Source organism: Camellia sinensis, chromosome 12 (assembly GCF_055761805.1).
Source record: "Camellia sinensis isolate YWXY chromosome 12, ASM5576180v1, whole genome shotgun sequence".
NCBI lineage: Eukaryota > Viridiplantae > Streptophyta > Magnoliopsida > Ericales > Theaceae > Camellia > Camellia sinensis.
Window position 1 is genome coordinate 32,512,170 of NC_138972.1, and position 11,268 is coordinate 32,523,437.

Below are 11,268 nucleotides of genomic sequence, written 5' to 3' on the forward strand. Positions count from 1 at the left end.
ATCCCAACAAAGTGGTATCAGAGCTAGTTTTGTGCGTTTTCGGCAAAACAGAGTGTGTTTTTAAAAATTGCCTAGAAATCAAAGTGGCTAAAATCCACTTTTGAGTACACTAGGTGCAAGCCCTCGACCAGACGAGCACAACCGTGAAAACCGCGTCGGAAAAGAAGTTTGGACGGGCCCGCACGCGTCATACGTACCACTTGATGCAGTTCTCACGCGCTTCCACGCGCCCACGCACCGCACACGCTTCCAAAGGAAGAAGGCGCATGATCTCACGCGCAACACTTGCCACAAGCGCACAACAGACGCTGACATTATCCGAGCTGCGCGCGGAGCCGTGCCGGAGCCGATAAGCCGATCTGGAGCCACTGCTCTCCAGAATTCAGCGATCTGAACCATTCAACTTGTTTTGGCTTTATCAGAGCCATTTAAAGTCCGATTTGGGCGATCCAATAGTGCTTTCCAACTATTTGAAATATTTCAGACACATCCATACGGTCAAATTTTGCAAATCAATTTTCAAAAACTTCCAGTTTTTATTTTGGCAATCCAAAGTGCTTTTTCGGCTAATTTGACCAGTCTGGACTCAACGGCAAAGTCTGATGGAGGAATCAACATTGATTTCGAGATCCATGATAAAGTTGAATGCTTTCAAATATGTAATTTGAAAGCCCAGAATGGACGATGTGCTGTATTGCCGAGATTTGTTTGACCCTATTAAGCTTAATGGAGTTAAACCAACAGCAGAAACCGACGAAGACTGGAAACGGAAGAATCGGAAAACCATTGGCTAGATCAGACAATGGATCGATCACAGTGTCTTCCACCATGTCGTCCAGGAGACTGATGCCTATGCTCTTTGGACAAAGTTAGAAGGCATGTACTAGTCGAAGACTACTCGGAACAAAGCCCTCCTAACGAGAAGACTTGTAAATTTGAAGCTGAAATGCGATATCTCTGTTGCTGAACACACTAGTGAGTTTCAAAATCTGGTGAACCAACTGGAAACTGTCAAAATGGAGCAGGATGATGAGATGCAGGCCATATTATTACTCAGCTCTTTGCCAGATAGTTGGGAGACATTGGTGGTGTCCCTCAGCAACTTTGCACCAAAAGGAAAATTGACTATGAGCATGGTTACAGATGCTTTATTCAGTGAAGAGGCAAGAAAAAAAGACATGGGTGAAGATCAATCACATGCACTCGTCATAGAAAATAAAGGCAAAGGCAGAGGAAGAAGAAAAAGTAGAGGACGCAGTAGAGAAAGATCTCAAGACAGAGGGAAATCCAGAGAAGGTACGAGCCAACCAAGGTTCAAGTGTTACCATTGTGGCCAGGAGGGTCACATAAAGAAATACTGTTATGCCTTGAAAGAAGAACAAAAACAAGGCAATAGACAGCCAAAGACTGAAGATGGGAACACTGCAGTTACTGTCTTAGAGGATATTTCATTATTCTCTGTTAAAGAAGAAGAATGTCTCTATATGTCAGACAACGACACCGAGTGGGTGGTAAATGTAGCAGCTTCCTACCATGCTACATTCCATAAGGAGTTTTTCAATACGTACCAAGCTGGAGATTTTGGTATAGTAAAGATGGGCAACTCCAGTTTTTCAAACATTGTGGGAATCGATGAAGTCTGCATCCAAACCAAAGTTGGGTGCACGATGGTATTGAAAGATGTCAGGCATGTTCCCGATTTACGCCTGAATCTTATCCCAGGGATAGCCTTAGATCGATAAGGCTATGAGAACTACTTCGGCAAAGGCATATGGAAGTTGAAGAAGGGATCTCTGGTGGTAGCCAGAGGACAGGCAATTGGCACACTATACAAGACTCATGTGGAGGTGAATTTAGACAACCTTAATGTAGCAGAAAATGAGGCATCACCAAATTTGTGGCACAAAAGGCTGGGTCACATGAGTGAGAAAGGGTTGTAGATTTTGGCAAAGAAGTCTCTTATTCCTTTTGCCAAAGATGCAAAATTGAATCCTTGTAACAACTGCTTATTTGGGAAGCATCATAGAGTCGTTTTCCACTCATTATCCAGAAGACAATCAGAGTTGTTGAGCAGAGTATACTCTGATGTATACGATCCCATAGAAGTGGAATCTTTGGGTGGCAGAAAATACTTCCTGGCGTTTATTGATGATGCATCACGGAAGGTATGGGTTTATGTCCTAAAGACCAAAGTTAAGGTGTTCCAGCATTTTCAGACATTCCATGCTATGGTGGAAAGGGAGACCGGAAAGAAGCTGAAGTGTCTCAAAACAGACAATGGAGGTGAGTACACGTCAAAGAAGTTTGAAGCCTACTGTGCTACTCGTGGCATCCGACATGAGAAGACTGTTCCAGGAACCCCACAACACAATGACGTAGCCAAGAGAATGAACCGGACCATTGTGGAGAAGGTCAGATGTATGCTCAAAATGGCAAAGTTGCCAAAGCCATTTTGAGGAGAAGCTGTATAGCGATCCTGGTTTTCACTCCATTGGTTTTGTATTTCAGGCTCGGTTCCATGGATGTCTATTGTTGCATGTGTTGCATTTCCATCCTTTAACTTTTTGAATTTGAGTTTAGAAATGTCTTGAGCGTGTTTCAAACAGGTTGGTTGAGTTTTAGTCTCAAAACTTGTTGCCCAGATTTTTGCTGATCCGCTCGAGCGGGTCTTGTTACGCTCGAGCGGAGTTTGCATCCTTTCAGCATTTTGGTGTGTCTGCAAAAGTACTGCAGAAGTGTTTTTCGTGCTCGAGCGAAGTTCCTTATGCTCGAGCGGAGTTTCTTACACTCGAGCGGGTTTGTTGCATTCGAGCGGGTGTCTGGAGTCTGTAAAAGTACTAGAAGAGTGTATTCTATACTCGAGCGGGTCCCTTTGCGCTCGAGCAGGCGGTGCTTTACAGTTGTGCCTTGGCGCTTGAGCGGGTATTTTTGCGCTCGTGCGGGTAAAGTTTTTGTGTCTTATGCTCGAGCGTCCTATTCTCCGCTCGAGCGGACTATACGTATATCAGATCTTGACTATGTCATTTTAAGTCACTTTTTCGACCTACTCTCTCTCTCTAACTTTTCAAAACCCTCATTTAAGAACTCCTCTCTCTAGAATACAACTTCCCTCTAAGAAATCATCTAGTTTGAGTGATCTTCTACTATAGTTCCTTCGCATAAAGTGTAGAGCTTGGTGTGGGCTACATTTGGATCCGAAAATCTTTGAGTTTGGAGTATTTTGAGTTTTCATCACCTTCTCCATTTGGTCTCGTCATTCGAGGTAGGGATAACCTACTCCTCTCTATGAGTTTTGACATAAATATTGTGTATTTTGGATAGATGGGGTTGTTTGGTGATTTTGGGAAAGTTAGGGTTTGTTGTAGAGTTTTAAAAAGGGGGTTTTCAAATGTTAAACTCCATGCGTATGAGAGGTCTTGGAAAATGGTATTATTGTTGTTTAATTGATGAAATTGAACCTTAGGGTTGATATTTGAAAGAGGGGGGGAAATGTCCTAATTAATGTGATAAATTAATTAGTATAATTAATTTTGGGGAAATATGAAATTGAGTTGGAAACTATGAAATTGGGAAATTATGAGATTGAATGGTATAGTTGGATTAATTAATCACTCACCCATGAAAATGTTGAGATTTTATCTGCTTGATAAATATATTATCTGTTTAGAGATAACTGCTTTGGGCTATTGGTAGAGGATAGTCTTGATTGTTGTAGACACTGTATATTGATTAGGGAAAACTGAAACTAATCATGTAGAATATGTCATTGAATATGATGGTTGGAATAATATATCGAATATGTGTATTGATTGATCATTGTATATGATATTTGTTAAATACATTGTATATGTATGTTGTTTGGGAGGAGATAGGGGATGTACTCCATGGTTTGAGAGGAGATAGGGAATGGACTCGCAAACCTGTTTGGGAGGAGATAGGGGATAGACTCCATTGATAACTAAGTTGGCCGGAGTGTCCAGGGTGAAAGTCCTGAAATTCTAATTGCATTTGCATAACGTAGATAATTGAAGTATTGGAAGTGTTTTTGACATGAGTTGTAGTCTCATTTGAATTGTGAATAAATGAAGTGTTTTAATATGGGATGTAGTCTCATTTAATTGTTTGGCCAGGTTCTGAGCCATGTTTATGAATTGAATTGGTTAAGTAAAGGAAAGTGGAATGAAACATGTACATATTTGTCATGGAACTGGATTGTGTTATAAGTTGGTTTATAAGTTTTAACCATTTATCGAATGCTAATATTTTAGTTATTGTTCATAATTGGTTTAGTATATCTCTACTGGGCATTGGCTCACCCTATATGGGACATCATTTTCAAGTTCAGGTGACATGCCACCTCCAAGGACGTAGCTTGGGAGGCCTTAAGGCTGAGGGATCTTTTTGTGGTTATTGTTATTACATGTATATCAAGCCAAGGGCTTATTTTGTGTAAAGAGTTAGAACTCTACTCTTATTAAACCCAAGTGTTGACTTGGAAAGTTGTAAGCCTATAGGGCATTTACTTTTGTTGTCAACATGTAATACTTTTGTACTTAATACTCTGATGAATGGAAATATGCTTTATTCTCGTATGTCTATGGTTATCTTGAATGTTGGGTTTATGTATTATTTTGAGAGCGTTACAATCTGTTCGTGTTGCCTGCTATCTGTGTAATAACCCTCACCACTAATTACTGGTTAACCATTGATTACTGCTAAACTGAGACGGATTATGATAAGTAAATGAATCGACTGAAATACTGAACTGACTGATTGAATATGTTAGTTAAATTGCATGTCTATCTGTTCGAATCGCTAGATTATCTGTTTATGTTTTATGTTTAAACTGCGAATTGAAGGCCTTATCGGCGGCCGAATCTGAAATTGATTGATGTTCTGTACTAGTTAGAATTAATGTGATTCTATGGTATAATTATCTGAAATGTGATTTGGTATGATTGAATTAGATTAAAATGAGCTAAATTACACAAGTTAGGTTTATTTACAACCTTACCATTGAGTGGGCCACTTAGCCAACACATATTGAAGCCTTATTGCATTCAAACAAGGCATATGTTCAGCCATTCTTGAGCCCTCAACCGACCAAGAAAGAGAGAGTGAGAGAATTGAGTTGTTCATCTTGAATTTTGCTTGGAAACTTGAAGAAATTGTTAGAGAATTGTCAAATTGAGCTCCTAGACCTTGAATACAAGACTTAAGGTAGAACATCCACCTTCTTGAACTTGTATTTAGGATTGTTCTTGCTTGGTTCTTGGTCTATTGAAGTTTAGAGTCTAGAATTAGCTTTAAATTGTTGAATTGAAGCTCATTCCATGCATGCATGCCTATATTGATGAAATTAAAGTTATTTTCATGGAAGATTGTTACATGCATGTTCATGTTAATGTTAAGGACCATGAATTCATCATGTTTCGAAAGAATTGGCTCATTGGAGCAAGTATTTGAAGCTTGGAATTTGTTTAAACTCATGCATGTCATGTTTGAATTATGTTCATGAAGTTTGGTTTGAAATTGGATTTAATTGAACTACCTTTGGGCTTTGATTTCTCAAATTGATCTTGGAAACATATTATATTATGAGTTTTGAATTATTTCCAGAAAATTAGCCCAAAAGGATCGGATTTGATGCTTTGAAAGTTGAATTTGAGCTTGAGGTTCAACTCTGGGAATTTCAGATTTTGAACTCACGCTCGAGCGGGGTGACTGGCGCTCGAGCGTGAAATTCGTGCTCCCAGCACTTTGCATTGTTTTACAGTCCGCTCGAGCGGAGGAATTGACGCTCGAGCGGGACCTTGTGTCTTACGCTCGAGCGGGTGTCGAGCGCCCAATCGAGCGTGATTTTCGCACATCCAGCACTTTTGACTGTTTTGCAGTACACTCGAGGGGTTAATTATACGCTTGAGCGGAAACCTTTGTCTACATGTCCGCTTGAGCGGGGAAACCCACGCTCGAGCAGGACCTCTGTTTTCTGAAAATTCTGAAAATGTTTTCAAAGTGCATCTTTGCATCCTCATTCTATCCTAGGCATTCTTAGGCCTAGTTTAAGGCATCTTAGTGAGGATATAGAGGTAGAACTACACTGAGTCTTAGTAAGGGCTAAATCTTTGCTTCCCGAATATGAACTTAGTGTGTGTTCATCCTGTAAACTGTGTAGGGTTGGCATCTGAGGACGCGCTCTAGCTTAACTGTAGCCCAGAACTCTGTGAGTAACAACTGTGTAAAGATATGTTCAAATATGAATATTTCTAACTGTTTAACTGAACTGCTTTCTGAATCAATACTATTAACTGAATGAATGTATGTCCTCTATTCTGAACTGTATTGTGGCATCCATGGCAACTACTGTTTACTGTTACTGCTACTGTTACAGAGATCTCTGTCAGTTCCTATCTTGGAACTTCTGTTTACTATTATGATGGCCATCATTGACTGTTCGGTCTTTCAAGACCTACTGTTTACTGTACTGCTATGCTAATGGGTGTACCATATATGACTGTTATGACTGAATGATTGAAATACTGAATCAATTGACTGTTTTCAATACTGAAAGGACAGTCATCCTTAACCTCTTTACGCATTATGTTATTCACTGGACTTTAGCTCACTGCTCATATATATATGTAGGTGTTCCGGCACCGGACCGCTGCTAGGGGCGTCAGGCTAGCACTGTTTTGTCAGGCCAACCTTTGTGCCTCACGTTGAGGTTCCAGAACTGTTCAAGCTACGACTTTGGGGTGTTCTAGCTTCCCCCATCTGTTTTGTAAACTGTATAGACTGTTACTGTACTGTTTTAATAGGGATTAAGTCCCTGCCCTGAATGAATATAAATGTTGTACCTACTATTCTGTACTGTTTGTATATGTATATGTATGAAAAGTCTTTTTGCATACAGACTGTCACAGCTCATTGGACATTGTTTAATTACTGTTTTGGCTTCTGCCAGCCCCTGTATTCTGTATTACTGTATTACTGTTAAGCAGGCCTTCGGTAATCTCGGATTGCTGGCCGGTTACGGTGCTAAACCCATAGGGGCAGGTTTGGGTCGTGACAATCTGATTAACAGATCACCATCCGTTTCACTGAATTTTCAGATTCCAGAAGAAATATGGTCTGGAAGGGAGATTTCTTACTCTCACTTGAGAGTGTTTAGGTGCAAAGCATTTGCACATGTATCCAAAGAGCACAGACAAAAGCTAGATGATAAAGCTACTTCATGCATCTTTATTGGCTATGGAGATGAAGAATTTAGATACAGATTATGGGATTTGAAAAATAAGAAGGTCATTCGAAGCCGAGATGTGGTGTTTTAAGAAAGCCAAACCTTAGAAGACTTTGGGCAACCAGCCAAACCCAAAGTTGATCATGTTTTAGAAATTATTCCCAATCCTACACCATCACAGCATGCCACTGATGAAGAAGAGCTACCGTAGCATGCAACCAATGATGTAAAGTTACAGGATGGATTTCCAAAAGAAGAACGTCTAGAAGTAGAGGGTGTTGAGCAGGGGGAGCCACAACTACCTCTGCCAGAGACTGTTGGTCCACAATTCGAAGATCAACAAAAGAGCCTAAGCCATCATCCAAATACCGTGCTTCTGAGTATATTTTGCTTACTAATGAGGGGGAGTCAGAAAGTTTTCAAGAAGCTCAGAATCATAAGGAGAAGAGTAGCTAGCAGTAAACTATGCAAGAGGAGATGCAATCCTTGTAGAAGAATAGAACTTATGATTTGGTCAAACTTCCCAGGGTTGCAAAGCATTGTAGGACAAATGGGTGTTCAAGTTGAAAAAAGATGGCAGTGGGAAGCTAGTCAAGTATAAGGCCCAATTGGTTGTCAAAGGTTTTGGGCAGAAGAAAGGTATTGATTTTGATGAAATCTTCTCGCTAGTTGTGAAAATGTCATCCATTTGAGTAGTTTTGGGACTAGCGGCCAATTTGAATTTGGAACTTGACCAGATAGATGAGAAGACGGCATTTCTCCATGGTGATCTGAAGGAAGAAATTTACATGGAGCAGCCAGAAGGTTTTGAAGTCAAAGAGAAAGAAAACTTAGTCTGCAAATTGAAGAAGAGTCTCTACAGCCTCAAACAAGCGCCGAGACAGTGGTACAAGAAGTTTGACTCATTCATGTTGGGTCACAAGCACAAAAGAACTGTTGCAGACCAGTGTGTTTATGTCAGGAAATTTCCTAGTGGAAATTTCATCCTACTCATGCTCTATGCTAATCGTTGGATAGGATGCCACAACAATCAAATCACTGAAGAAGGAGTTATCACAGTCCTTTGACATGAAGGACCTAGGCCCTACACAAAAAATTTTGGGTATGGAAATTATACGTGATAGGAAAGCCAAGAAGTTATGGCTGTCACAAGAGAAGTACGTTGAACAGATGATTGAGAAGTTCAACATGAAAGATGCCAAGCCAGTCAGTACTCCGCTGGCTAATCATTTCAAGCTAAGCAAGAGTTCTTGTCCCTCCTCTACAAAAGAAAGAGAAGAGATGGAGGATATTCCCTACTCATTCGCCGTAGAGAGTTTGATGTATGCAATGGTGTCCACCCGACCAGATATTGCTCATGCTGTTGAAGTTGTAAGCAGATTCCTTTCCAATCCAGGGAAAGAACATTGGGAAGTAGTCAAGTGGATTCTGAGGTACCTTAAGGGTACAACAAAAATGTGTTTGTGCTTGAATGATGCTAAACTAGTCTTGGAAGGCTATACGGATTCAGATATGGCGGGAGATCTTGATGGTAGAAAATCTACATCAGGATTTCAGTTCACTTTCGCAGAGGGAGCTGTGTCTTGGCAATCCAAGCTACAAAAGTGTATTGCTTTATCCACAACCAAGGCGGAATATATTGCCGCAGCGGAAGCTAGGAAAGAGATGTTGTGGTTGAAGCGGTTTCTCCAAGAGTTGGGATTAAAGCAAGAAAAGTTCACGGTACATTGTGATAGCTAGAGTGCCATAGACCTGAGCAAGAATTCAATGTACCATTCTCGCACAAAGCACATTGATGTTTGGCATCATTGGATACGCGAAGTGATGGAAAAGCAGTTATTGGAATTGGTCAAGATCCACACAGATAAGAATCTGGCTGACATGCTTACAAAGATGGTCTCGAGAGACAAACTCGAAATTTGCGGAGACATTGCAGGGATGGACTTCAAGTGAGAAGTCAGTCATGCATGTGGGTATGGAGGGATAGAATTGTTAGCTCTAACCCCATGTATGTAGAGGAGAGAGTCAAGGAAGAATGGCGTAAGAAGACCTTCACCACAAGTGAAAGTCTGAGCTGGGCATCTGAAAAACTCTTCCTTCTCCTCACGTTGTTGCCTTTGTTGATTCTCACCATTAACCATTAAAGAAGATAGAATTTTTGGGTGGGATTTGCCTCTCTCTCTCTCTCTTTGTGTATAAATAGAGACGAGAGGGAGATGGTGATTTGTATCAGAAAAAAAAGAGAGTTGTGAGAAATGTATGAGAGCTCTGAGTTGAGTAGAGAGAGTAAGATACTCCTCCTCCTCCGTTTTGTATTTTTTGCTCTGTTTTAGTGAAAATTTTCATTTCTGCTCCGTGGACGTAGGTATTGGGCCGAACTACGTAAATATTGTGTTCTCTGTGTGTGTGATTTATTTTATGGGTGTGTTTGATCCTAACAACCAGCTCGTTCATTCGACTTTGAAACAAAAGCTCTTCTCTTTCTAAAACCCGCATGGACGTAAAACTTCTGGAAAGGGTTTTATTGTTACTAGTTTGATCCAACACCCTTCCTCCTCCATCACCCATATATCAAAATCACATAAGTTTGACAAAAGAACAAACCAATAGAATCATTGTACAATGAAAGAGACCCCAATTTCTGTTCAGGATTAGCTGGCACTTTTATCTCTCTAAACTCCTCTAGCCTCATGTCAAATGAAAGGATCCCATATCTACTATCATCACCTACAAAACACAACCAATAATATGCTCCATTTATGCATGTCGCACACAAAGAATTATAGATGAAATGGCCTGTAGGTATTGTAAGAAGATCAAAAATGTCTCCACAAATCTTTACCTAGAGTGTATAGTGCAACAACATAACAAGGATAATCTATGTCATCACCTGATACATCACCAATCCTTTCAACAAAGTTGCGAATCCAAATAATCTTGTAATCCCTAGTCAATGGGTCCAACCCAAATCCAACTACATTTACAACAGCATAAAAATTCGGTGGAAAAATTGGCTCAAGTATATGGAAGAGTCTAAACTCTCTCATAGCAAGGTTCCACAGAGCCATATGGTTGCCATCACTATACCCATAAGTGTATACCAAAAATATGCCGTCAATGGGGCCAACAACATGTCGCATAGGATCTGGGATCTGTAAATGATCAAAATTTTCATGTAAAGGCGGTATGCCAACAAGTGCTTCATTAGGGAAAAGAGCGATAGCATATCTATCAATATCGGAAACATAATAATGAACAAGGAGACGAACATTATTGTTTTCCTGGTTAAAGTGCTTGCTAATGAAATCAAGGCTTTTAATTAGAGTGTACCAGTACTTACAGACACATTTGAATCGCAACAGGGATTTCACAGGTAGCCTTGAGAGTATCTCATTCACAACATCTTCAGGTAAATTTCGATCCCTGTTGCTCAACATTTTACCACCTCTGTTGTCAAGAGCCTTATTTTTCTGATGACACAAAAATAAACAAAACAAACATGTTACTGATTTTAGTGGAGTAAAAAAGGACAAAAGGAAATCTTGTAATGCTCACCAACTGCAACAACCTCAATTGCAAAAAAGATATTGATAATGATTCATTTCCTTAATACACCAAATAATATAAAAATAAAAATAGGTTGATGTATCGTATGTGATTTTGAGTCAATAAATCAAAAAAAAAATATATAATTTTATAACATCAAACAATCATTTATCACGATGATCACAGTTGTTGTGCGACAATTTACCTGCATTGCACGATCGAACCTGTTCTGCACGTCATGCATTAATTTGAAACTGGTTTTAGAAAGAGAAAATAGTGTTCATATGTTCTTGAAGAAAAAGTCTTGTTTTGATCCGAAAGTTTGCATTGAGAATCATGTTTTTGTGTTTGTTTCCGCAAGAACTTCAAGTATGGGTACCCAGGTCCATGTTTTCGAACTCGTAGCATGAAAATCCCAGATTTCGTGATAACAGGTTGTGATTGAGCATTCATATTTTTCATGTTTTTCATGCTCATGTTCT

At 39.9% G+C, this 11,268-nt stretch overlaps 1 protein-coding gene across 1 annotated transcript; it reads right to left on the reverse strand.

Annotated features, from left to right (window-relative positions):
* Window positions 1–9,197: 9,197 nt before the first annotated feature.
* On the reverse strand, window positions 9,198–11,030 carry LOC145803475 (F-box protein At1g11270-like). The gene is made up of 5 exons (XM_082896755.1): window positions 10,992–11,030; window positions 10,796–10,798; window positions 10,083–10,710; window positions 9,845–9,967; window positions 9,198–9,355 (listed from the first exon to the last, which is right to left on the reverse strand). The coding sequence occupies exons 1-5, from the start codon at window positions 11,028–11,030 to the stop codon at window positions 9,198–9,200; spliced, it is 951 nt and encodes a 316-aa protein (XP_082752881.1).
* Between the last annotated feature and the right edge of the window lie 238 nt (window positions 11,031–11,268).